A 26,529-nucleotide genomic window follows, 5' to 3' on the forward strand; every position below is an offset into this window, starting at 1 on the left:
ACATGCCACACCACCTGCCAGCCAGGCGGCAGGCACCTCTGAGTGCAGAGCTGAGCAGGTCACATTGTGGACGTGGAGGGACGTAGGAGTCGGGTGCTGAGAACAATGCAGGGGCAACATCAGGAACACTGGCGTCCGAGCTGCTTTGAGGTCATTGCGGGGCACGGAGTACAGAGCTCTGAAAGGGCGTAATGACGCCAAGTTGAAGGTGATGAGAACAGAAATAGGCTGGGCGACGTACACTGCCAAGTTGACGTTTTCTCTTGGAGGCAGCAAAGGCTTTTGAGCCTGGCGTGAACTGGGATGTCCTGGTAGTTAACTGGCAGCATGTGAGAGGGTAAAAATAAAACGGCAGCTGTCAAAGCCACCAGCCCAGCTCGTGCACAGGCTGGATCTGGGTGGCGATTGGGTGCGGAGCACAGATTTCTGCAGAAGCTTCTAGAGGAGGACAGGCAGCGTTCAAAAGATAAAGAACTGATGATGATGTCTAAACTTGAGAGACTAGACACTAATACGAAGAAATGCAGGAATGGGAGCTTGTGGGACCAAGACGGGAAAGAGTACAATGGGTGTAGTTAGAGCAGTCAAGTTCCAATGCCATCTATACCCTACAAAGACTGAAACTATGTATTCCAGTTGGCTTTAGCTTACAGAGTTGAAGTTCATTTTTGTATTTCTAGAGACTAAGCTAGACAGGAACAGCCCCATCTTTTTTTTTTTTAATATATTTTATTGATTGTTTTACAGAGAGGAAGAGAGAGGGATAGAGAGTTAGAAACATCGATGAGAGAGAAACATCGATCAGCTGCCTCCTGCACATTCCCCACTGGGGATGTGCCCGCAACCGAGGTACATGCCCTTGACCGGAATAAAACCTGAGACCCCCGAGTCCGCAGGCCGACGCTCTATCCACTGAGCCAAACCGGTTAGGGCGGAACACCCCCATCTTTCATGTCATCCTTAACCCCTCTGTCCTGAGAAAGGAGGCGTAACTGCTTCTTTAGTTCTTCTATTTCTTTCTCTTGCTCTACTATCTTCCTCTGCAGGGTGAGATTAACCTGAAATAGAAATGTTGAAGCTCCATTAAAATGGCTTCTTTCCTTTTAAACACACAAGCATGCCTCACTTTGCACAGTCCCAAATGCATGGGTCCAGTCATCAGTTTAGTGAAATTAGGCCAGTAACCCAGCAACGTGGTTCAAATGTCAGTTACCACGAGTTTTATCCACAAAACACTAACCAATACACGTCCTGATCCGGACAGTCCCGTCCCTTCACTCTAAGTCAGTGCATCTGTGAGTCCACACACAGGCCTGTGTGTAGCCAGGCTGCCTCCCTGTCCCAGTGAGACCCAAGCGGCATTTTTTTCAAAAATGGACAACTGAGAGGGCTGGCCAAGGACAGCAAGCCAACGAAAAGTGGTAATGCTGGAAGTGGAAATCGAGTCAACCCGAAGCACTCAGGAGAAACAGCCGCCCTGGGAAAGCTGGCCCGCCGCCACGAGATGGGTGGGCCGCCGCGGAAGCAAGGAAAGGGACGTGGCACCAGGTGGAGGGAAATGATGGCGCTGCCCCGGAGAGTGACCAGCAAGACCTCACCTTCTGTGAACTCGAGAAGACACTTCACCTCGAAGGTGCCCAAGACCAGGTGCTGGGAGCTGAGCCAAACGTGGCCAGGAGCAGGGCCACTCACCGCCCTGAGTTACAGGGGGGGGAGGCGGGCATTCTCTTAAAACCCCAATCCTCCATTATATTGCACTAAATATTCGTTTACAGGTGGTGGTGGTTTTTCATTTCCATAAGAGAGTTTCAATGCTTTGATACACATTCTTAAGGTCACAGAATAATCCTAACTCTCCCCCTGGATCTTTACGATCCCGCTGCATGGTTTGAGCTCTGCCTGGTCACTCTTACACTCCTACTCTACTGTGCAAAGGGAGGACTGCCTGCACGTACATTCAATGTGTGCAGGTATGTCGAGGTTATTTTATAAAAAATTCTGTAAGACAGGAGAAATCCTTACCATAAACACAAATACTTGGTCTCTAAAAGCTACCTTAACTGGGAGTTAGAAATCCCTTCCATCGGTCATTTAATAACCACATTGCCATTTTCAAAGTCTCAGACAAGTCCTCCACCTACCTGTTTATCATTCAAGCTCGTGAGATTCAGTTTTACCTGAAAATTAATAAGCCTTGAGTAGGAGATACATCAACAAAACAGGTACTAGAAGAGGTTCCCAAATTAGTGGGCACCAGAATCACTCCGAGGGCCTGTGGAAGCACAGATGGCTGCCCCTCACCCGGCTCCCGCCCCCACCCCTGAATGAGGTGTGCGGGCGGGCGGGCCGGAGAATTCTGTCAAGTCCCAGTGACCTGATGCTGCTGTCCGGAGACGGAGACACCTGCTCTCTGCAGTGCTGCTCGGACACTGGGTACGAAACCACTCGGTCTTCGTAAGGCAGATTCTGACTCAGCAGGTCTGGGTGGAGCCTCAGACCCTGTGTTTCTACTGAGCCCCAGATAACGCTGCTGCCGGGGGTCTGAGGACCACGCTTTGAGGAGCAAAGTGCTCTAGGATCTGTGAACGTATGTTTGAATCAAGCTCAACTCGCAGCAAGTTCCTCAAGGAACAGAATGGGTGGGTCACGTTGCCGGAACGGGTGAGTCATCCCTGCAGATGAGGGGCTGGCCCTCTGCGGGTCAGGTAGGAGGACGGGAGCGGGCTGCCCAGGGCAACGCCACGCACAGGCCGGAGCGCCAGAATCGCACGTGACTGCTGAGGATCTCAGGTTGGCTCCGGCGTCTCCGGCACCCCTGCCCGCCCTCTGAGAAGGACTGCTATAATTTTACCCGCGTAGGCATGTTTCAATCATTTAGGAAAGGTTACACACCAGAGCTGGAAAGGAGAACTAGTACCTTTTGGCTTAGCGAGATGAGGCTGGGCAAACAGTGTGCGACTGGCAACTCTGAGGATGGGCTCAAACATTGTTTCCATAGACCTCACTGTAAGTCTATTGTTCTTCATGAAATAGGACTCAATTTAAACACATTCTAAGCTCCATATTTTCCCCAGCATTAAAAACCCCGTACATACACTTCCGGAATTCTGGAAAAGGTCGCTCTGCAGCAGCTGCACAGCAGACGGCCTCTGGGATGCGTCCTTCCTGGTTAGCTCCTGGATGCACCGGGCTTGGACGGGACACCTCTGGCGGAGGGACTCGGGCATCTGACCAGTTCTCAGACCCGTTAGAACCTGTGCTCGCTCCATTTCTGTTCCAAACGGCTGGAAGAGCTCCAACAGGATCACACCCAAGCTGTACATGTCCGACTGCAAAAGGGGGAGGGCCACTGAGTGATGAGATGCCCAGTGAGCACCACAGGTCCACGTCAGCACGCCGTCCTCCCCAACAGGAGAGCGTTCACAGGACGGATGGTTTACAGTCTCCAGCACAACGGCTGGCTCCTCTCTCGCTGGCAATTGCCTGCCAGCCAGATCTCCTGCGAGGTGGCAAGTCCTGTCACAAAGCCCCTCCCTTTAATACCAAAAGGGGCTCATGGGACACAGGACTGATGGCCAGGTGAGGACAGGATGGTCCCATCACCACAGCAGTCTGTACCACCCACCTGAGTCCACCCACCCCTCCTTGGCCAGCCGGACACACGTGAGCTCCCTCGTGCTGGGGCCACGTGTCCCGGGGCCTCCGCCAGCCTCACCCTGCTTCCCTCACAGTGGCAAGTCTTGGCAAAGCTTAGCACGCTGCAGACTCGGTGCTGCTTCTCCTGAAAATGTATTTTTTAGGAAGGCCTTGGCCACACAGGCTTTCTGAAGCGACCATGGTTCTTTCTGGCAGCTCTTTCCCAATCAGGTACCTGAGTTGCAGGTTCATTCCCCACCCTATGTCTCTCTCACACCAATGTTTTCTCTCTCTCTCTCTCCATCCCTCCCTTCTACTCTCTCTAAAAATCAATGGAAAAAACATCTTTGGGTGAGGATTAACAAAACAAAACAAGTTCAATGACTCATGAAGAGGAACAGACCATATTAGGTTTCACGGTGGATTAAAGGGACGAAGGGGACACTTGGAAACCAGAATGGGAGGCTGAAAAGAGGCCTCGGAATTCTCACCTCCTGGGGTGAGTGTGACACTCTGGAGGGGAAGCTCATTTCAAACACTGTTCGCTATGCCCACGGGTTTAGAAATCGTAAAGGAGCCTAAAAAACGCAGCCAGGCTCAGCTGCAAAGTGGTTTCCTGTTGTGTCCGCTGGGCGTGTAGACAAACTACAGAACTGTCACCTCCAAGCACACCTTCCCTCGGACCCGCCACTGCACTCACTGCTCTTGTTCTCACAACTGCAGAGAAGCCCAGCAAAAGGGAAGAGGCAGGAAACGCTACCTGGGCATCATACTCAGATCCTTCCAGCTGTTCGGGAGACGCGTACAGACAGGTGCCCACTCTGGAGGTATGTGTTGGTCCTGGAATTTGAAAAGCTACACATTAAATACTGCAGCGTTAACACATGAGGAACACTGACTCTGGGCACAACAACACACTGTCTTTACCTCACTTTGCTACTAAATCTTCATCATTCTCTTTAAATCGTGACATCTTACTTTTTTAATGGAAAAAAATACCAAAACTTACTCTTCCCATCCCCGCTGGTCCAGTGTGGGTTCTGTATGATGTCTGTGCAGGCCAGGCCAAAGTCTCCTATTTTCACTTGCTGATCAGGGCCATGAAGAAAAATATTTCTGGGCTATAAACAAACAGAACAAGTGAGTTCCGTTGTGTTCTAAAAACAAATAGTAAAGATGTCTGGATGTTAAAGAGTTTTCAACTCAGGAGCAAGCAGCCCCTCAAAAATTAAAAATCAGAGCAGTGGTTCTCAAACTCAGCCACACATTAGAGTCAGCAGAGAGCTTTTTAAAAAAATTGCACCCGGCTGGTGTTGCTCAGCAGTTGAGCATCGACTCAGGAACCAAGGGGTCATCGGTTCGATTCCCAGTCAGGGCACATGCCCAGGTTGCAGGCGTGATCCCCAGGAGGGGCGTGCAGGAGGCAGCCAATCGATGACTCTCTCTCATCGATGTTTCTGTCTCTCTTCTTTCCTCTCTAAAAATCAATTAAAGACATTTTAAAAAATAAAAACAAAAACGACTGTCCTGCCGAAACCGGTTTGGCTCGGTGGATAAAGCGTCGGCCTGCGGACTGAGGGGTACCAGGTTCGATTCTGGTCAGGGGCACGTACTTTGGTTGCGGGCACATCCCCAGTGTGGGGTGTGCAGGAGGCAGCTGATCGATGTTTCTCTCTCATCGATGTTTCTGGCTCTCTATCCCTCTCCCTTCCTCTCTGTAAAAAATCAATAAAATATATTAAAAAAACAACAACAAAAAAACGACTGTCCTCTCCAACAAGTCCAACACTGCAGTTTTTCTTAATGGAAAAAAAAACACACAAAACTTTAAGAAAATGTTTTAAGCTCCCAGATAAATCTGTTAGCCAGGATGGGGGACGAGTGAGTCACACATCAAGGTACACACTTAGCTCTATTTAAGCAACCACCACAGACCCGAAACACCCCGTGGAACTAATCCTGTGCCCGTGAAACACTGCACCTGTATTGGGGGAGGGGAGAATGCCACTACAATCTAAACATTTAGGCTAAAAGGTGGGTTTTCTTATTTTAAATGTAGTCATTCTAATTTTTTTATTTTAACGTATAATTGTGTTTTAGCGTTGTTAGTTTTTTCTTTGTTTTTTTTTTAATCTATAGTTAAATGGAAAGAGAAAATAGAATCTTACATGTAGGATGATAATTTGGGTATGTTTTTGTGATCAAGTAGAAAGTCCTAAAACCGGTGCTTACATTTGACATCATGTGAGATAGGAACAGAGTATGAGAGTTTGGCTCTGATACAAAAGTGAGTCGTGTTCATGGATACGGTTCTCAGCAATTCTAGAACAGTTCTAGAACTGACCGAAGGAATCCTAGGACGCGGAAACTGACCAATTCCGCAACCAGTTTCCCCGACCGCTGCCGCCCTCACTCCCAGTGCTTCTCATGGGGAACATAGTCAAGCGAGGCAGCCGGGAGCCGGTCGCCGACGGGGCCAAGGCCCCGGAGGGGGGCCCGCGCGAAGTGCTCCACGCCAGGCTCTACGAGGCCATCATGACCGAAGACTGCGCTGCCATCCAGGCCCTCCTGCGCAGCCACCCGGTCAACCAGCCCCTCACCGTCCTGGCCAACCCCACCAGCTGCGGGTTACTTCTGACGCAGGTACCCTCCTCTCGCTCTGCCCTCAGAGAGAAGACTCGTGAGGCTTCGCGAGGACCACCACCAAGTCCTGGCGAGCTCAGCAGGCCTCCTGGCCGTCCCCACCCGGCCCGCGGCTGACGGCCCTTCCGGTTATCACACTGAGCAGGGGAGAGACGAGCTCCTCCGGCTGGAGGGACAGGAACGTCGCCTCTCACACATACCAGTGGCCGCTGGGTCCGTGTGATGGAATTCCTTTTCCCTTTTACATGTAACTTCATCTTCTAAATGTTTATACAACAATTATTACCGTTATAATTGATTTCCTTTTTGAGAAGTGACCCTTCTTTACCCCGCCCTCTTACCTTCAGCCATGCTGTAAAGCCACTACTTACACACGTTTTTAAGACCCAGCATAAACACCTCTGCTAATCACAGACAGAACACTTGCTGCTTATCTCTGAAACCCTGACGTGTAGGTTTTACTACTGATACTATGGCAAAACCTTAAAAAACACAAAACCTTCTTGTCGATCCCCCTGCAGGTTAGTTTAAGGGCAATGGCTTAATAGCAATTGCCATGGATTTGACACTATGAGCTCCTCACAACAACCCACTTTCAAAGCTCTGAGTGAGTTATTTTGTTGCCGTGGTGAATTTGCCTTTAGCACACAGATTTTATAATATTCATAACACTCCTTGGCTCTGGGTCACTGAAAAGAGGCCAAAGAAAAGGAAAGTGTCAGTGCACACCCCAGAGAAGCGCTGCACCGAGATCCACGAACGCTGCTTTGCTCTGGGTGGCAAGCTAAGCCGCGCTCTCACCACACAGGACACCTGCAATGGCCTCGGGTTCTTCCCCCTGAAGCAGACGCAGTCCATCGTCCCCGTCCACCTGGCTGCCGAGCACCGCAAGGCCCAGAGCCTGCACTGCCTGCTGGAGCACGGCGCTGACCCGGAAGTACGGTGAGTAACCGACAGGTGGCCAGTTCTAACGGAGGAGACACGTGATCTCGACGTTAGCCTTCCCCGTCACGTCTGGGCTCATCCCCTCTGCAGGAGTTGGGGACTAGAAAGTATCATGTTTTGAACAAACCAATTTCTTTACTCATTAGAGGAGATACTCTGAAAAAGTGGGGAGAGATGCAAGAACACAAATCGGTCCGCCCACTTAAAGCACCCGAGTCCTAAGCGCTCAGCAAGTGTTCCTCATAACCCTTCCCCCTCCCTCTGCCAAAACGAGGGGTTTGGAGGCAATCCTGAGAGGTTTCGGGGAAAAAGCGGATGAGGGCCAGGCTGTAAAACATGCACCCACCCGGGTGGAAGCAGGGAACGAAGACGGATGGGCCCACTAAGCGCAGAGTGGCTGTGGGTCTCCAGATTCAACCCTGTCACCTAACCCAGCGGTCGCCAACCGGTGGCGCGCGGACCACTGGTGGTCCGTGAGGTCCGAAAGGCTGGCGACCACCGATCTAATCCACCTACACACACCGGGAGCATCAGGCACAGGGGCCGACGCGGAGCCCATCACACCGAGTCCACAGAACTCGGCTCCGCACTGTGGGAGCTGCGGAACCAAAAACACTGAGCCACAGCCCTGAAGAGGCCCAGCCCGGGCGGGAGTAACGAAGTAGAAACAAGCTGCCAGAGGGGGCGGGGCCCCGGGCACTGATGCACCCCACCCCATCCCCAAAGCGCTGTGAGATCCTGGAAAACTGAACAGCAATGCAGATTTACAAACACTTCTTTGTAACTAAGTAAGGGCGGGATTACTTTAAGTAAATGTCACCTTCGTTAGCGCCAATTCCCCGCGTAGAGCCATTTCCACTGTGTGTTCAGTGTAACCAGCGCTCACTACCTATTCCAGGGACACGCGAGGCCTCACCACACTCCACCTGATGCTACTGCACTGGCCGATCACCTCCACCGTCCAGACCAAGCCGGGGAACAGGATCCAGCGGCTGCTGGCGGACATTCAGAACAACGCCGTGACGTGCCTCCGCATCCTGTGTGAGCACGGAGCGCAAGTGAACGCTCGGGTGAACAACAGCCACAAGCATTCCGCCCTCCACCTGGCCATCAGGTACGGGACCTACCCGGTCCTCTCCATTTTAGCCCAAAACGGCGCCCAGGTGAACGCCGTCAACGAGTCCAACATGACGCCCCTGCACATGGCTGCAGACGTCCTGAACAAGGAGATGATGGAAACGCTCATCGCCTGCGGGGCCAACGTCAACTACGCCGTCCCGTTCACCGGGAACACGGCCCTGAAGCTGGCGGTGTGCGCCGCGTCCAGCAAGGCGGGCCGGGTGCTGGCGGCGGGGCTGGGCTGCATCCGGCTGCTGCTGACGCACGGAGCCCACGTCAACGTCCAGGACCACAAGGGCCAAACAGCGATCCACGAGGCGTGTTTTGCAGGCAGAGAGACCGTCATCGACCTCTTGCTTGAATTTGAAGCCAACATGAACGCCCGAACCAAAAACGGGGAGTCTCCCATACACATGTACCTCCAGCGCAGTTCCAACATAAGGGACACCGCGCTTCTCGCCAAGTTGCTTTACCGCTCCTACCCCCTGAGACTGACCAATAACCAAGGAATTCTGCCTGCGGGGCTCATGCTCTCAGAATTCCATCTCCTAAGGGAATCCCTAATCAAGCTGTCTCAGAAACCCTTCTCCCTAGAGGATATCTGCAAGAGAAACATCCGGAACATTTACGGGGAGAGACACAAACAGTATGTGAAGCGCCTTCTCCCGGAGAAAATCTGGAGTTCTGTGTACGGGTGTTACGACCTGGCTCGCCTCCTGAAATAAGACCTCACCGCGTCACGGTGCCGCAGGGTTTCCGAACTCCAGTCACGGTTTCTGGCCGGACAGGTACCCAGAAAATAACCCATTTGCCTCCTCCCTCCCAAACATACAAACTACTGGTTCTTAAACTTCTTCAGAAAATAAACTGATTTGCATATTACCTTTTTGTTTCTAGATATTCTTTTAAATGCATTTTCCATGTTTTAAATTTTGCCTAAAAGGTAAGCAACTTAATTTAAAACTCTCAGCCAAAGAAGTCAACATATTTTCTGTCTTTCTTGATAGTGTTTTGTGGATAAATGTTGAAATAGTAACTATAGATTTTGAAAACAGCAGAATGGAATTTCCTATGTTAAATTTCCTTTAAGATAGATAATCATAAAAGCAGATTTTACCTCTAAGATTGAATTAATAGATGAATATTTTTGTCAGCATTAAATACACTGAGCATCATCAATTACAGCAGTACTCAGAACACACTACCGGAAAAACAGTGAGAATATTCAAATGCCCGAAGTTTACTGCTTTTAAATTCAATCAAGTTTTTATGTTCTGGACCTAAAAAATGATGATTTACATGAAAGTAATGGCACTCTTCTAGGTAAATGAATAAATGAACTAGGGTACGTAGTCCCCTTAATTCAATGAATCAACACCAAGTCAGCCCCGATAAGAAGTTTTAATGATTTCATCTTTGCCACTTACCTTCAGGTCTCTGTGCACAACCCCCATGCTATGGATGTAAAATACACCTTCCACCAATTCTTGAAAAATTTTTGTTGCAACACTGGCCATAACGTAAGGACCTGAAGTTAAAAAAAAAAAAAAAGTTTTATTTCTCTAATTTTTTACTCATTAATATCTAAATGTTAATTGTCCAAATATATTAACATCTGACACCTACACAACATTCAGATTTTCAACAAAGTCAACGCTCCAAGAATGGTTCAAACCTAGAGGGCCCCTCAGCTAGTCAAGATGCCATCGGAAACTAGCGCCTACCTTCAACAGAGTCTGTCACCAGAGAGAGACCTCCCATCTCAGTGGTGGGCAAACTCATTAGACAACAGAGCCAAATATCAACAGTACAATTGAAATTTCTTTTGAGAGCCAAATTTTTAACTTCAAAAACTTCTTCTAATGCCACTTCTTCAAAATAGACTCGCCCAGGCCGTGGTATTTTGTGGAAGAGCCACACTCAAGGGGCCAAAGAGCTGCATGTGGCTCGCGAGCCAGTTTGCTGACCATGGTACCATCTCACTCAGAGCCCCTGTGGCAATTACTCAGCAAGCAATTCGCAGGCACCAGGGGACCACACTAAATCACGTGGAAGTCCCCTTCACCCCCTAACATCCTGGGTTTCAGGCTAATAAAGCTGGTGTCCTGGTCCGCTGTGGACTGAAGATCCTATTACAAAGAATAAAGTGAGAAGGTAAATTATGTTCACTACAAGGGGTGAGCTTCGTCATCCGGATTTAGAATGCACATTTTCAAAAATGGCCGACAAATGAAGTATATGGAGAAAAAGTGAATGACTGAATAATTCATCTGTTAATATGATGACAGAGCATATGAATTTAGAGGGTGGGGAGGTTTGTAAGACTAAAATAAAATAAAAAATTGGTAAGAAAAAAAAAAATCCTGAAGTTTCCAGCCAAGAAGTTTAGTAATATAGTGGAACTTACTAGCTCTTCTGTATTCAAGTCATTTTAAATCCTCAACCTATTGCTGACCTTCAAGAACAAGAACACTTGCCCTGACCGGTTTGGCTCAGTAGATGGAGCATCGGCCTGCAGACTGAAGGGTCCTGGGTTCGATTCCAGTCAAGGGCATGTACCTTGGTTGTGGGCACATCCCCAGTAGGAGGTGTGCAGGAGGCAGCTAATTGATGTTTCTCTCTCATCGATGTTTCTAGCTCTCTATCCCTCTCCCTTCTCTCTGTAAAAAATCAATAATATATATATACATATGTTAAATATATATATTTATATTTAAAAAATAATATTAATATATATTAAAATAATATATATATATATATTAAAAAAAAAAGAACAAGAACACTGTAGGCCCCGTTCTCCACCCTGAATGAGCCTGCTTTGTTATCAACAGCTCACACCTATTCCACACCCTCCTTTATGCTACCTAGCATACAATTTAGGGATCTGTGTGTGTGTAAAAGCAATGGTTCCACTAAACAGGAGTGAGGAAACCTTTTTCTGCCAAGGGCCATGTGGATATTTATAACATCATTCAATGGCCATACAAAATTATCAACTTAAAAATTAGCCTGCTAGCCCGGCCAGTGTTGCTCAATGGTTACGCATCGACCCATGCACCAGGAGGTCACCGGTTCAATTCCAGGTCAGGGCACATGCCCGGGTTGTGGGCTTGATCCCCAGCAGGGGCGTGCACAAAACAGCCGATCAATGATACTCTCTCATCACTGATGTTTTTCTCTTTCTCCCATTCTCCCTTCCTCTCTGAAATCAATAAAAATATATTTTAAATATATATATATTAACCTGACTCCCTGGCTGGTATGGCTCAGTTGGCTAGAGTGTCATCACATACACCAAAAGGTCGAGGGTTTGACTGCCAGTCAGGGCATATACCCTGGTTGCAGGTTCAATCCCCAGTCAGGGTGTGTATAGGAGGCAACCGATTGATGTTTCTCTCTCATATCCATCTTCCTTCTCTCCCTCTCCCTTCCTCTCTCTACAATCAATAAAGACATATCCTTGGATGAGGAGATATATATACACATGTATATTAACTTGATAGCATTTCTAGGGAATATACAACTGCAGGAGAGGGAGGGAGATCTGGAGCTGGAGGGAGACAAACTTTGGACCACATGCCTTCCTATAATGGTTTCTTTGGTAAGAATACCACATTTTCAGGATAAAAAAATAAAAACAATTATTTAAATTTTTTACTTAAAAAAAATTTTAAAGATCTTTCCACCCTAAATCAGTTTCCTAAATTCTAGCACATTACTGTTTAAATATCAACAAACTATGTATCTATCAGAGAAAATTAACTTCCAATTACTATTTGTTTTTGAAAATGTTGAAATAAGCATAATTGTTGTTTTGGTTTAAAACAGAGATTGTTTCCCATCTGAACACCTGGCAGCAGGAGGCGGCGGGTCCTCCTGTCTTTATCCCCCAGCCCCGCACCTGCAGAGCCACAAGGTACTTACAGGCAGACTCATCCACACACTCCCGGCTCCGCCTGTTCCTCTCCACGATCCAGTCCCACAGGGAGAGCTCACACAGCTGCATCTGGATGTGCAGCATCAGGTGGTACTGCATCTAGGGGGCGACACAACACTGGTCCCATCTCGGTACCACTTACATTATTCATTTAGTCAACAAATACTCACTGGCCTACTCTAGGCCAAGCACTGGCCTGAGTGATGAGGATAAAGGTGACACATAGGCCTGCCCACGATGCCCAAAGTCTAGTGAAGGAGATGGAGAAGGAAAGCAATACTTAAAACTGTGCGTCATATTCCAAGTGGGCAGGGGGAGGCCTGCTGGAGTTAGGCAGGTGTCAAAAGCGAGAAGCTCTCGAATGTGACACTGAGGCACCGAAACTGTTTGGTCTGCTCACAACATGAACAGTTTTGAAAGCTAAAATCCTGTCCTATATAATAAAAGGCTAATATGCAAATAGTCCACTCAGAAGTTCAAAAGAACCCACTTGCTATGACGTGCGCTGACCACCAGGGGGCGGTGCGGGACGAAGGAAGGCCCCGGCCGGCTGGCCAGCCAGCTGCTGGCAGCTGGGAAAGGAAGGCCTTGGCGAAAGCCGGCAGCCCTACCTGTGCTTGAATTTCTTGCACTGGGCCCCTGTAGACAAGTACAAAAGGATGGCTATATGCTATCTGCTACTGTGTCTCCCTCCAGTATACACACAGTTTGGTTAGCTTCACATTGTACATAACTAATAACCTGTCCAAGGAAAAAGCAAGCAAAAATTTAGCTCACTGCAGCCCACTGATTTAGGCATCAGGAAAATTTTCCAAATTTATACAGAGAAATAAAGTTCTTCTGAATAAAATTTCCTCAAACCCAACTCCTCTGTATTCAGGTTTATGTTCAAAGTTTCATGTTTCATAAAACATCACTTACACACGCCACGTGTTCCTGGACAATAAGAGCTAATTCTGTGTGTGTATACACAGTTTTGTAATCTAATGTGACCAGTTATGTGCAGACCCTGTTCATCTTCACGCTTTTTAACACTAACACTTGACACTGGAGCGGGTACGTGGGAGTCTCACCGGCGCATCAGTGTAACCCTCAACCAGTGTCGCCTGAAACATGATCTGGTAATCCTACTCGGACTCTCTTAAAGCCATGTTCCAAATGCAGGAAATCTGTCTGCATAAATATATATTTATAACCCAGTGTTAACATACAACAGAAATAGACCGTGCACCATGCTTCCCACTCCAGGGTACATACATGATACTGTCTACAGCAGTGGTTCTCAACCTTCCTAATGCCACGACCCTTTAATACAGTTCCTCATGTTGTGGTGACCCCCAACCATAAAATTATTTTCGTTGCTACTTCGTAACTGTAATTTTGCTACTGTTAATGAATCGTAATGTAAATATCTGTGTTTTCTGATGGTCTTAGGCTCTACAGCGACACACAGGTTGAGAACCGCTAGCAGGGTCGCCTAAGACCATCGGAAAACACAGATATTTACATTACAATTCATAACAGTAGCAAAATTACAGTTACGAAGTAGCAACGAAAATAATTTTATGATTGGGGGTCACCACAACATGAGGAACTGTATTAAAGGGTCGTGGCATTAGGAAGGTTGAGAACCACTGGAAGGAAGGGATGACCCAGAAAAGGGCAAGTTAACTAAGGGAAGGTGTGAAGTTCAAATACACGGGGAACGTGGACAGAAGAGACTGAACACAGGACAGAAGGGCTAGAGCAGAGAGGGAGGAACAACCGGTGGGAAGTCAGCTGGGGAAGAGGGGCGGCCATATCTAATCGCAGTCCACTGTACTATGAGTAAACATGAAATTTACCTCTGTCTGTCCCACCATGTTTAAGTTTTCTTCAGACGATTCCTCAGTGGATGTGAAATTCCCCTCCAAGTCTGAATTAAGCCTAAGTGGCAGCTGGTTCTCAGCCATCGATCTGGAAGACAACTCAGCCAAGCCGTTTTCTTGGAGCTCAATGGGTAATTCAAACCCACCAGCATCTCTTGTGACGAGATTGGGGGTATAGTTCACCAATTTGTTATTCTGATTTTCAGTGCCAGACTCTCCTAAGAGTTTTTCTTTTTCTGAGGTGAACTCGGCGAAGATAATGGATGAGCTGTTACTTTCATCAGTTTTAACATCAGACTGATCTCTGGAGGGGAAAAAACAGTAAAGATAATAATCCATAACCAATGTAAAAAAAAGATCAAGAGTAACTCGACTGTTCCTTCAGGTCTATGTAATTCTTACTGGTAAAGCCTTGGGGTTGGGGGGCGGGGGAGAAAAGCATCAAATCTACCTAGCAACTACATTTATTTAAAATACTGACAGGAAATATCTAAGGGGAGGAAATAATTTAACATTTCATCATGAAAATAAGCAAACACGAAGTCTGAAACACTCCTGAACTCCTAACAGCAACAGACAAAGGCAACCCGCTGCAGGTGACAGGCTGTCTAACCTGTAAAGGCTCACAGGACACATACCTGTCGTCCTGGGCAGAGATCACTTTCAGCGACGGCAACGGAACAGAAATCCTATCTGCTGAATAAACACAAAACAAACCTTCAAGCAGCCAGTTTCCTAATTCACAGTCAAAGGCAGAGCTGAAATACACAAATAGTGCCAAATGAAACCACGTATCCAAAAACGTCATGACGGTCCTGGCCAGTCTCGCTCAGTGGATAGAGCATCGGCCCACGGACTGAAGGGACCTGGGTTCGATTCTGGTCAAAGGCAGGTAACGAGGTTGCAGGTTTGATCCCCAGCCCCAAGTTGGGGCTCGTGTGGAAGGCAACCAATCAATGTGTCTCTCTCACATCGATGTTTCTCTCTCTCTGTCTCGCCCCCTCCCTTGCACTCTCTAAAAATCAATGGAAAAAATATCCTCGAGTGAGGATTAACAAAAAAATAACTAAAAATGTCATGATCTTCTGGCAAAGTACAATAGAAGTTTATTCAAACGACTGGCACATATAAGGAACTACAAACAGCTGTTCCTCTAGGGGTCAGCAAACTCTCTGAGCAGGACCTGATAATGAATGGGTCAGGTTTCTCGGGCCCTGAGGCTCTGCAGCTACTCAACTCCGCTATTGCAGGCAAAAGCAGCCACAGACAATACTTATATATGAGCCTGTGTTCTAATAAACTGTATTTACTGACACTGAAAAGAGGAATTTCATATAATGTTCATAAAATATTCTTCTTTTCATGCCTTTTAAAACGTAAAAAACATAAAAGAATGAGCTTTGCCCAATTTCAACTCTATCTAATCTGAAACTGCTTACCTTGCGTTTGGGCCGCGTGAACATGCTCAATCCACGCAGTGTGGTAGCCCACAATGTTAGGGTGCTGAAGACCCGCCAGCACCTTCACTTCCCGTAGAACCTAGAGGAGAAGCATCATTAGACCGAGCTTTCACTGGCAATTTGTTAAATGCTCATGGTATCAAATACTGCCACTCATTCCAGAGCAAACAGAAAGAGCCCTCCGCACAAGCAATCTAAACGATGTTAAAGTAACGGGAATATCTTTATGAGAGACCGAAGCAATCGTTATAGCCACTGAACTTACATATACATGGCACTTTATGCTTTGCGCAGTTCATCTACACTCATTCTCCTATAAGGAAGTCCAGTTCACAAGGTAAATAAAACCTGCTGTCAAGGGCAGAAGATGGACGTAGCTTGGAGGACTAGGTAATTTGCCCCGGACCACGGAGCATGTCAGGGAGAAGACTGGGACCTGGACTGAGCTCATGTTTGTTTGTTTTTATAGCAACCTGTATTGTATATGAATAATTTAATTTAAAAATTACTGTCCCCAGCAATGACCCTGAAATGTGGCCAACATGAAATGCCTGTAAAAAACTAAGTCAGGGCCGAAACCGGTGTGGCTCAGTGGATAGAGCGTCAGCCTGCGGACTGAAGGGTCCCAGGTTCGATTCTGGTCAAGGGCAATGTACATTGGTTGCGGGCACATCCCCGGTAGGGCGTGTGCAGGAGGCAGCTGTGATCGATGTTTCTAGCTCTCTATCCCTCTCCCTTCCTCTCTGTAAAAAAATCAATAAAATATATATTTTTAAAAATACATTAAAAAAAAAAAACTAAGGGGAAAAAAAAACTAAGTCAAATAAATTTAGTTCTGATGTTTATGTTACTGTAGCCCATTCTTAGTAAACTGGCAAGCCATACCACCTAGTATTTGCCAAATACTCTCTCTCTCTCTCACACACACACACACACACACACACACACACAACTCTTTCAAAAAAAACAAATACTCAATTATTCAAAATAAATACATTTTTCAAATCTCACCTTCATGCAATCTGTCTTAGTTGCACGCTTAATCAGGATTTTCTTAATCGCATAATACTGACCATCTAATTTATTCCTGACCTAAAAAGTAGAGAAAAAGACTAAGTATATTGTGCCATTAAATTTCAACCGAATAAAGAAAGTTCTTTAACCTGAACTCAGATCATCCAAACAAGCCAAAGAGATAAAATTAAGGTAAAGACACCTGAGCTCTTTGCTATGGTCAGGAAGTCAGCCGTGCTCAGCTAGACAACAGGTTTTAAATGCAATGAGAGGCCAACTCCCAGAAGCCCCCGGTCGGAAGACTGGCAGCGTTGGCCAAAGGGCTCTGTGAAGCCCAAAAAGCAGCAGCACAACTCTTTTCAGTAATACATTTTATGTAAAAGGTAACTCTAGGACAAAATCTCAGTTTCCAGAATCCCCAACCCACCAATGTGGTTAGGAAAAAGTGAAAACCTGCCCACTTCCCCATAAATGACAAATCTCGGTGAAAAGTAAATGTACACAATTTCTAGGAATTTTCCTTTGCGTACTTTCAATATTGAAAACAACTTCTCCAAATACATTTATTTAAAGGAGCAGGTCAAAAAGGCAGGTGGAAAACAACCTTGTATACTCTTCCATAGCCACCTTTTCCCAAGATGGAAACCTCTTCAAATTCATTTAAGTAACGTGAAGTCTGTGCTTCAAAGGCCACTTCCCTTGATCTGAAAGTTAAAACAAACGGCCAATATTAAAGCATGAGCACATCAGAATGTTCTAGGCAGTGCATGTTCCCTGTTGTACTACTAACATTCTAACTTCCTTCATCACTGAATTGTGGTGATTTGGAAAGGATGAGCTAAAATGAAAATTTTTTTTTTTAAATATATTTTATTGATTTTTTACAGAGAGGAAGGGAGAGGGATAGAGAGCCGGAAACATCGATGAGAGAGAATCATCGACCATCTGCCTCCTGCACACCCCCTACCAGGGATGTGCCCGCAGCCAATGTACATGCCCTTGACCGGAATCGAACCTTGGACCTTTCAGTCCGCAGACCGACGCTCTATCCATTGAGCCAAACCGGTTTCGGCTAAAATGAAAATTTTCAGAGCGGCCAGTATGGCTCAATGGCTGAATGTCAACCTATGAACCAAGAGGTCATGATTTGATTCCTGGTCAGAGCACATGCCCAGGGCTCCATCCCCAGTGTGGAGTGTGCAGGAGACAGCCGACTGATGATTCTCTCTCATCATTGATGTTTCTACCTCTTTCTCCCTCTCCCTTCCTCTCTGATATCAATAAAAATATTTTTTAATGAAATTCTTCTTTCTCTATGAAGAAAACAGTTACTAAGCAAATTGATAGGTTGATATGATAGCGAGAGGATCATTAATCTAATTTTAAGTATTTTACCAGTAATAAGTACTCAATGACTAACTAACAAGCAAAAGATTAGTGGAGTTCAGTAATAAAGTCACTTAAATTTCCAGACAAGTTACAGATTTTATATTAACACTTCCTAAATACAGGCAAAATTCAATGATTTTCCCTGACAGAGACCAGATATCAGTGCCCTGCATTAAGGTTGGGGCTTATGGTATCCACAGTGAATAAGGAGAGCAGGGGATCAAAAATGAAGAAAAAATTTTTAAAGCAAAAAAACAAAATTTTATTATTATTTAAAGGAGGAAAATGAGAATTAAAGCAAATCTTGGAGCAGTAATTAATTGCCGAGAATAAAGTTTTTAATTTGCATAAACTATACTAACTATAGTATTTTTAAACTCAAAACTCATTTCTGATTAATTCAGGTTTAATTCTTAATCCTGACTTGATAGTTAATATTTAAATTATCACAAAAGTATTTGATACAGACCTGATCTTCGGAATATGAGAACTATCCTCACAAGAATCCTAAAATAAAAAAAATATTTTTAAAAGCATTTTGAAAATTTTATGAAGTAAGGAATCTATCAAAATTCAATGTCATATTAATAGTCTCAAATGCTTACACAATATTAAAAAACTAGAGGCCCGGTGAATGAAATTTGTGCACAGGGGCGGGGGGGGGGGGGGTTCCACTCAGCCCAGCCTGCACCCTCTCCAATCTGGGACCCCTCGTGGGATGTCCTGGGGATCGGGCTTAAACCGGCAGTCAGACATCCCTCTCACAATCCGGGACCGCTGGCTCCTAACTGCTCACCTGCCTGCCTGCCTGATCGCCCCTAACTGCCCCCCGCCAGCCTGATCACCCCAACTACCCCCCGTGCTGGCCTGGTCGCCCACGCAGCCTGCTGTTCAGTCGTTTGGTCATCCCTCACTAACCCCCCTGCCGGCTAGTCGCCCCACGCAGCCTGCTGTTCAGTCGTTTGGTCATCCCTCACTAACCCCCCTGCCGGCCTGGTCACTCCATGCAGCCTGCTGTTCGTTAGTTACTGTGATGGAGTCCCGGACAATTTGCATATTCCTCTATTATTAGTATAGATTAGACTCAATGGCTTTTTCAACATTACCTAAAAATTTACAATTGAAAATATATCTCTCTTAACCAGAAGATCACCATTAAAAAACTATATTCTTGCTACCCACTGACAAAGCTGAGAATGTACCAAGGAGCACCATATGCAAATGGTGATGTGATTTTTACCTTCAAAATATATGCAGAAATGGACAACTTCTCACATCTCCACGGCTACCACCCATTCCAAGCCACCCCCATCTCTTCTTGCCTGTATGACTGCACCAGCGCCCCTGCTTTTGCCCTTGGCCTCCCTCAGTCTATTCTCAACACAGAAGCTGGTTGATCCCATTAAATCGTAAGTCAGATGATGCCATTCTTCTGCTCAAAATCCAGCAATGCTGCCTGTTTCACTCTGAGTGAACACCAAAGACATTAAAATGGTCTCAAAATCGGACTCTATTGTCCCACTCCATCGTCCCTCTTACTGCCCTCTTGCCCCCACCACGCTCCCCTGCTCACTCCAGTCACATGGCTGCCTTTCCAGCTCCACCTACACCTGACCCACTGCTCACTGGGGAACTGCTGTGCCTCCACTGAGTGCTTTTCCTCCAGGCTCCTCCTCTTAGCCTCAGCTCCCGACTTACAGGAGTCTCAGTGAGGCCCTCCCTGGCACCCTCTGTAACATTCGCACATTTCCTAAGTCCCTTCCCTGCTTTATATTTCTCCTTAACACTTATCACCATCTAACCCATTTATTTTTACACATTTTCATTTTTCCGTTGCTTACTACCTGCTCTTTACAACAGAAGCTCCGAGGCCAGGATTCTGTCTATTTTGCTTACTGCTTGAGCCCCAGCACGTACCAGAGAGCCTAACACACAGCAGCCATTCATAAATAGTTGTTAAATAAACAAATCAAAGTTAAAAATTTTATAAACCTCTTTATAACCAGGATCTCATAAGGCTTTAAAATACAGTCCTCTGGAAATCTAAATGTTTTGTCACATACCAAGTACATATTTTGATGCTTACCTGACGAACTGTCTCTCTAGCTGACCTCATTAAATGAGTGATGGCTCTGTTGTGATGTAGTCTCAATGAGCTAAACTCATCACTGCAGGTGAAAGAAGACAGCAGCCCCATTTTGATAAAGGTCTGACAAAGTACTAGAAAAAAAATGTGGAAAACTATTAGGAAGGCCATCAATAAAATGGCAATTTTATTTTATTTTTTCAGAGAGGAAGGGACAGGGAGAGAGAGATAGATACATCAATGATGAGAGAGAATCATCAATCGGCTGCCTCCTGCACACCCCCTACTGGGGATTGAGCCCGCAACCCAAGCATGTGCCCTGATCAGGAATCGAACCGTGACCTTCTAGTTCATAGGTCTAGGTCAACGCTCAACCACTGAGCCACATCCGGCTGGGCTAAAACGGCACTTTTGAAGAGTACACAGAGCATAAAGAGTGGTAATAGCCTCTAGGGGAAAAAAGTCCCGTTCATACACGCATTACAACTGGGGATTGGTTCTGTCAAAGTGAAGCACTTGGTACACTCACTGGTCAGGAGCACATCTATACCGACTTCCCTGACATTGAACAGTCAGTCGTTTATTTACCATTCCTGGCTGTTCAGTAAAATACTAAGCTCCACCTTTTAAAAAGGCAAGAAAAATGTAAACACAATAGTCTTCTGATTTTCAAACATATTTCATTTTGCAAACAGGCACTGAGATAAGAATAAAGGCAGAAGTGGCCGAAACCGGTTTGGCTCAGTGGATAGAGCATCGGCCTGCGGACTCAAGGGTCCCAGGTTCGATTCCGGTCAAGGGCATGTACCTTGGTTGCGGGCACATCCCCAGTAGGGGGTGTGCAGGAGGCAGCAGATCGGTGTTTCTCTCTCATCGATGTTTCTAACTCTATCCCTCTCCCTTCCTCTCTGTAAAAAATCAATAAAATATATGAAGAAAAAAAAAAAGAATAAAGGCAGAAGTGGAAATAAATGATTAGAACGAACAACAAACGTGAGTATTAAGTATTGTTTCTATTATGGAATATCTTAACCCACACAGAGAGCTGACGATGCAGGAAAAGAACCACCACACAACTGGTGTTAGAAGTATTTAGTGTGTAGAGAAAAACAGTTTCTCATTCAACAACACAAAATCCTGCTGTTCCAGCGCTCTGGTCAAGACCAGGTTCAAAATGATTATCCATGATTTTCATTTACCTGTTCACTGACTAAACCATAAGAGAGCTTCACACATTATATGGATTATCATGTTATAGATACAAAAAACCCATCTTTTATTTATTTAAATATGCACAATTTATGGTTATTTGTCTTTCAGGGAACCTAGTAATACTATATAATAAAGAGCTAATATGCTAATTAGACCAGACACAGAACAACTGTCCGGACGACCTTCTGGATGAAGCCGGGGCTGCGAGGGCCAAGCCCCTTGCACGAATTTCATGCATCGGGCCTCTAGTTATATTCATAAGGAATTACCCAAAGCAAAATATAAAATGAATTTTAAGAAATACAAACTATATTGCCCAGCCAGCGTAGCTCAGTGACTGAGCATGGACCTATGAACCAGGAGGTCACGGTTCGATTCCAGGTCAGGGCACATGCCCAGGTTGTGGGCTCCATCCCCAGTAGGGGGTGTGCAGGAGGCAACTGATCAATGATTCTCTATCATCATTGATGTTTCTATCTCTCTCTCCTTTTCCCTCTCTGAAATCAGTAAAAATATATTTTTAAAAATATAAACTATTAATACTTATTTCAAATCTTTATATACCCGCTGCTTCTCAGACCCACAGCATTAAATACAATAGTACCTTTACAAGTGTTATTTAGCAAGATGAATTGAGTCTTACTGACATTTAAACACCTGTCTTGAACGAAGTGGGTTTGGTTCATGCACATGGCTCAAATGTTCCAGCAGAGAAACGAGCAATAGCTGGTTGGCAACTGCAAAAGGGAAGGTCGGCTGCTGCTGCTGCGGTCCTTTTAACACCTGGAGTTCTGCTGGAACGTCAGATTCTAAAAATTAAAAAAGGAAAAATGTAATAAATGGTAAACATATCGCAGAATGACAAAATAACACATTCTAATTAAAGAAACAAACTATGTAACTTTAAGGGGAAAAACCCACCACAGCCCAGCTGGTGTGGTTCAGTTGTGGAGCATCAACACCCATAAACCAAGAGGTCACCGGTTCGATTCCCAGTCAGGGCACATGCCCAGGTTGAAGGCTTGATCCCCAGTAGGGGGCGTGCAGGAGGCAGCCGACCAATTATGTTTCTCTCTCATTGATATTTCTCTCTCTAGCCCTCTCCCTTCCTCTCTCTAAAATCAACAAAGACATATTTAAAAAATAAATAAAACTAGGCTTTAAAAAGAACACAGTAGTCAAGCTGAGTGGGGTTAATCAAGACAGACTTTTTGGAATTGAGTTTTGAGTTGAATTCTGGAAGTTGGAAGCCGAGCAGAAAGAAGCCCGGGGGAAGGGAGAAAGTTTTGGTAGTAAGGATGTACACGAAGGTAGAAACGAAGAAACGAATGAGTGACTATTCAAGCAAACAAGCGGGAATGCCTCCTGTCACCAGACAGCGGAGGCCAGTGGTTCTCAACCTTCCTAAGGCCGCGACCCTTTAATACAGTTCCTCATGTTGTGGTGACCCCCAACCATAAAATTATTTTTGTTGCTACTTCATAACTGTAACTTTGCTACTGTTATGAATCGTAATGTAAATATCTGTGTTTTCCGATGGTCTTAGGGGACCCTGCTAGCGGTTCTCAACCTGTGGGTCTCGACATTAACTGTTGAGAACCGCTAGCAGGGTCCCCTAAGACCATCGGAAAACACAGATATTTACATTACGATTCATTAACAGTAGCAAAGTTACAGTTATGAAGTAGCAACAAAAATAATTTTATGGTTGGGGGTCACCACAACATGAGGAAATGTATTAAAGGGTCGCGGCCTTAGAAAGGTTGAGAACCACTGCCCTAACCAGTTTGGCTCAGTGGATAGAACATTGATTGGCCTGTGGACTGAAGGGTCCCAGGTTCGACTCCGGTCAAGGGCATGTACCTTGGTTGCGGGCACATCCCCAGGAGGGAGTGTGCAGGAGGCAGCTGATCGATGTTTCTAACTCTCTATCCCTCTCCCTTTCTCTCTGTAAAAAAAATCAATAAAATATATTTTTTTTAAAAAAGAATGGAAATTGAATTAATCCGTTCCAGACCCCGAACTGATTGTTTTAACCTTTTTAGTATACAGTACCTGTCCAATGTACTGTTTAATCTATAAACAAAGCACTTCTTTTCTTAAATTTATCGAACTCCCCCTTCCAGCCTTACAGGAATCGCTTTCAGCAGCCGTTCAGGGGTGCCCTTCCGGAGACCAGCTCCATCTACGCTCTTTCACCATCACGGCCTCCCCCGCTCACTGCTTTTTGTTTATCCAAATCAACAAGTTTTTCCACCTCGTCAACTGCCTGTGATCATTGCTTCCTTCTCACCCTTAGCAGCACTAGCGCGCTTGATGGCCTCTTCATGTTCTAAAATTGTGCTAATCCGCTGATTCTCCAACAACAAAAGCATTCTCTCCTTTGTTTGTTACCTGAGAGCTGCTTTTGGTCACGCTTAGGTATCAGCATGAAAGGGCTGTCAGGTCAAAAACTGAAGTTTTAGTCAACAACAGAGACATTTTTAAAAATATTTGTTTTTATCCTCACCCGAGGAGTGAGGATATTTTTTCCATTGGTTTCTAGAGAGAATGGAAGAGAGGGAGGGGAAAGAGAGAGAGAGAGAGAGAGATGTATCGATTGGTTGCCTCTGGCATGAGCCCCAACCCGGGTTGGGGATTGAACCTGCAACCCAGATACGCGCCCTTGATCGGGAATCAAAGCCAAGATCCTCTGGTGCAGAGGCTAATGCTCTAACCACTGAGCAATGCCAGCCAACGGGAGACATTTTTTCTGTGAACAATTTGGTCGAGAACCGAATTGTTCCAGATGGGAGACGTTCAAGAACCGAGGGAGAAACCTGAAGGATTAATTTGAGGTACAATTTTAGAAAACTCGTTTCAGGTGAAAGAAGAAAGATTAGTGAGTCTGACATTGGGCTTACTGTTCGCCCTCCTTCTAATATGACGGAGGGGAGGCGCGGGGGGACCAACGACAGTACCTTTGATCAGAGGCCGATGCCGGCTCTGGGAGAACCCTCCACAATGAACTCCTGCAGAGCACAGGCTTACAGTGACACTAGGTTTTGAGTTCTCAGACTCTACCATTAACTGGCAGGGTGACCTCACATCGGACAGAAGACCCTGGAGAAACCATTTAACTATTCGGTTTTTACGTCTACTACAGACAAAACTACACTTTTCACGGACCTTACTTTCCACATAACAAGGTACGTTATGTCTGGACCTGCTGGGCTTCTTGGGAAGAAAAGGCACTACGTAAACACAACAGTAGAATGAGTAACCTAGGCGAAGGGAATTTTTAGAAGCTAATCTAAGATCACACACTTCAAGCATAATCTTCAGTTTGCAGAAAACCTTATCACAACGTTCCAGAAAAGGCAGACTTTCATGTTTACAGCTGGGACTTGTTCTATGACGTAACTGTATTTACTAGGGACTTGCTCTAAATATCACCTTAAATGCGGAAAAAATCCGTTTGCCCACTGCAAAACAGTTATCTTACAGCTGTCCTCTGTGACTGACTCCACCGTCTGCTTTGTATCCCGCTGGAATCAAGAATTACAGCTGGAATTAAGGATGAAAAATCAAAGAATTTAAGAAATTAACCTTTTCAACTTGGCTTGCACCTTTAAATTGATTTTAACATGTTAAGAGTTGTTTCATGCTTCAACTGAATGTGTATTCTCTACAATCATCCTATTCAAACCACTGCATAGTAAAAACCTCCCTGAATCAATGTATTCATTCTTCCTTTTTAAAATATATATTTGTCCTAGCTGGTTTGGCTCTGTGAATAGAGCATCAGACTGCGGACTGAAGAGTTCCAGGTTCATTTCCGGTCAAGGGCACATGCACGGGTTGCGGGTTCAATTCCCAGTTGGGGGTGTGCAGAAGGCAGCCGGCCAGTGATTCTCTCTCATCATTGATATTTCTAGCTCTCTCTCTCCCTCTTCCTTCCTCTCTGAAATCAATAAAAATATACTTATAAAAAAATAAAATAAAATATATCCTTATTGATTTCAGAGAGGAAGGGAGAGGGAGAGAGAGACAGAAACATCATTGATGAGAGAATTTCACTGACGAGGTGCCTCCTGCACTCCCCACACTGGGGATAGAGCCTGCAACCAGGGCATGTGCCCTGACGGGGAATCGAACTGTGACCTCCTGGTTCATAGGTCAATGCTCAACCACTGAGTCACTCCAGGCAATGATTCATTCTTAATAGCACAACTTAATCTGTGCTATTATGCCAAGGTTGTGGGTTCCATCCGGGTCAGGGCTCATATAAGAATCAATCAATGAATGCATAAATGGGTGGAAAAACAAATTGATTTTTCTCTCTCTCCCCTCCCCCCCTTCTCAAAACAATCAATAAATACAAATTTTAAAGTAAAATAAGTTGCCAAAACAACTAGTTGCAACAAAAGAGCCTACTGCACTTTCATTAAAATTCTGGACACTTCGGACTGGCTAGAGTCACTGTTTCAAGCACCTCTCACTTTATGTCGTTGCACAGTAACATACCATATGTCGCAGGAACCAAAAGCCTCAGGAAACTTGGGCATTTTCTTTTTTTTTTAACAGAAGAGGAGGCTTTGCATACTGCCTCACTATGACAAGTCTTCAGCTGCCCTACCGGTGAAGCAAAGGCAACAGAAGCAACAAATCAAAACCCAGCCCCAACGGTGCAGCGCGCAGGGTCTGCAAAGCCCCCTCCTAGGAGCGGACAGAGCTCCCGCCGCCGGGCAAAGCCCCGGGGCTCGGGAGCTGGAGGGGCCCGGGAACCCGAGTCCGCAGAGGAAAAAAGAACAGAAATGTGAACAACGAGCAAGCGGGTCGCAGCCACTCGTTTCCATCAATGTTTACCTTCCGCGGACGGCCCGCCCGCCGCCCCCACCCCCACGGCAGCGCTGGGCCCCGGACCCGGCAGGATGGGCCCAGGCCCAGGAGCGAACCGCGCTGCACCCGAGACACAGAGAGGGGACGGGGCCAGGGAAGGGCCGCCGCGGCGTTCGGGTCCCTCACCATCGTACTTGGGGTCCGAGCCCTCCTTCGGGAAGTCGATGGCAGGCGGCGCAGGGAGCGCCCCCGCCCCGTCACCCTCGGCCTCGCGCTCCGGTGCTTCGGGGCTGCTCCCCAGCATCGCGGGGCCAGCGCGGGCCGCAGCCCAGCCCGCCCACCGGCCCAGCACCAGCTCACACAGCCCCCGCAGCGATGGCCAACGAACCCGGAAGTGTC

The 26,529-nt window shown here is 46.1% G+C and overlaps 2 protein-coding genes across 3 annotated transcripts; one reads left to right on the forward strand and one right to left on the reverse strand.

The window, feature by feature from the left end:
* Positions 1 to 15: 15 nt before the first annotated feature.
* On the reverse strand, positions 16 to 26,529 carry EIF2AK1 (eukaryotic translation initiation factor 2 alpha kinase 1). Of its 2 annotated transcripts, none has more exons than XM_054718195.1 (15): positions 26,317 to 26,529; positions 21,957 to 22,118; positions 20,098 to 20,231; positions 18,481 to 18,518; positions 17,227 to 17,326; positions 16,620 to 16,700; positions 15,588 to 15,687; positions 14,787 to 14,841; positions 14,125 to 14,452; positions 12,268 to 12,379; positions 9,771 to 9,871; positions 4,646 to 4,757; positions 4,397 to 4,476; positions 3,096 to 3,329; positions 16 to 1,058 (listed from the first exon to the last, which is right to left on the reverse strand). In XM_054718195.1, exons 1-15 carry the CDS (start codon positions 26,432 to 26,434, stop codon positions 927 to 929), a joined length of 1,887 nt encoding a protein of 628 aa, XP_054574170.1. In that variant the 5' UTR covers positions 26,435 to 26,529; the 3' UTR covers positions 16 to 926. The 2 variants fall into 2 exon arrangements, with proteins under 2 accessions (XP_054574170.1, XP_054574168.1); XM_054718193.1 differs by having other exon boundaries at positions 14,787 to 14,844.
* Positions 5,999 to 9,225, forward strand: ANKRD61 (ankyrin repeat domain 61). The gene is made up of 3 exons (XM_028131877.2): positions 5,999 to 6,279; positions 7,088 to 7,221; positions 8,123 to 9,225. The coding sequence occupies exons 1-3, from the start codon at positions 6,064 to 6,066 to the stop codon at positions 9,066 to 9,068; spliced, it is 1,296 nt and encodes a 431-aa protein (XP_027987678.2). The 5' UTR covers positions 5,999 to 6,063; the 3' UTR covers positions 9,069 to 9,225.

This window comes from Eptesicus fuscus, chromosome 6, assembly GCF_027574615.1.
Source record: "Eptesicus fuscus isolate TK198812 chromosome 6, DD_ASM_mEF_20220401, whole genome shotgun sequence".
In the NCBI taxonomy this organism is placed as follows: Eukaryota; Metazoa; Chordata; class Mammalia; order Chiroptera; family Vespertilionidae; genus Eptesicus; species Eptesicus fuscus.

Coding starts and splice junctions, on each gene's coding strand:
- ANKRD61 (XM_028131877.2), top strand. CDS start 6,064: ATGGGGAACATAGTCAAGCGAGGCAGCCGGGAGCCGGTCGCCGACGGG. Junction 6,280..7,087: donor GCGGGTTACTTCTGACGCAG/GTACCCTCCTCT, acceptor CTCACCACACAG/GACACCTGCAATGGCCTCGG. Junction 7,222..8,122: donor GGCGCTGACCCGGAAGTACG/GTGAGTAACCGA, acceptor TACCTATTCCAG/GGACACGCGAGGCCTCACCA.
- EIF2AK1 (XM_054718193.1), bottom strand. CDS start 26,434: ATGCTGGGGAGCAGCCCCGAAGCACCGGAGCGCGAGGCCGAGGGTGAC. Junction 20,232..21,956: donor TTCAAGACAGGTGTTTAAAT/GTCAGTAAGACT, acceptor TTTTTTTTCTAG/TACTTTGTCAGACCTTTATC. Junction 14,845..15,587: donor TCACGCGGCCCAAACGCAAG/GTAAGCAGTTTC, acceptor GTGTTTATTCAG/CAGATAGGATTTCTGTTCCG.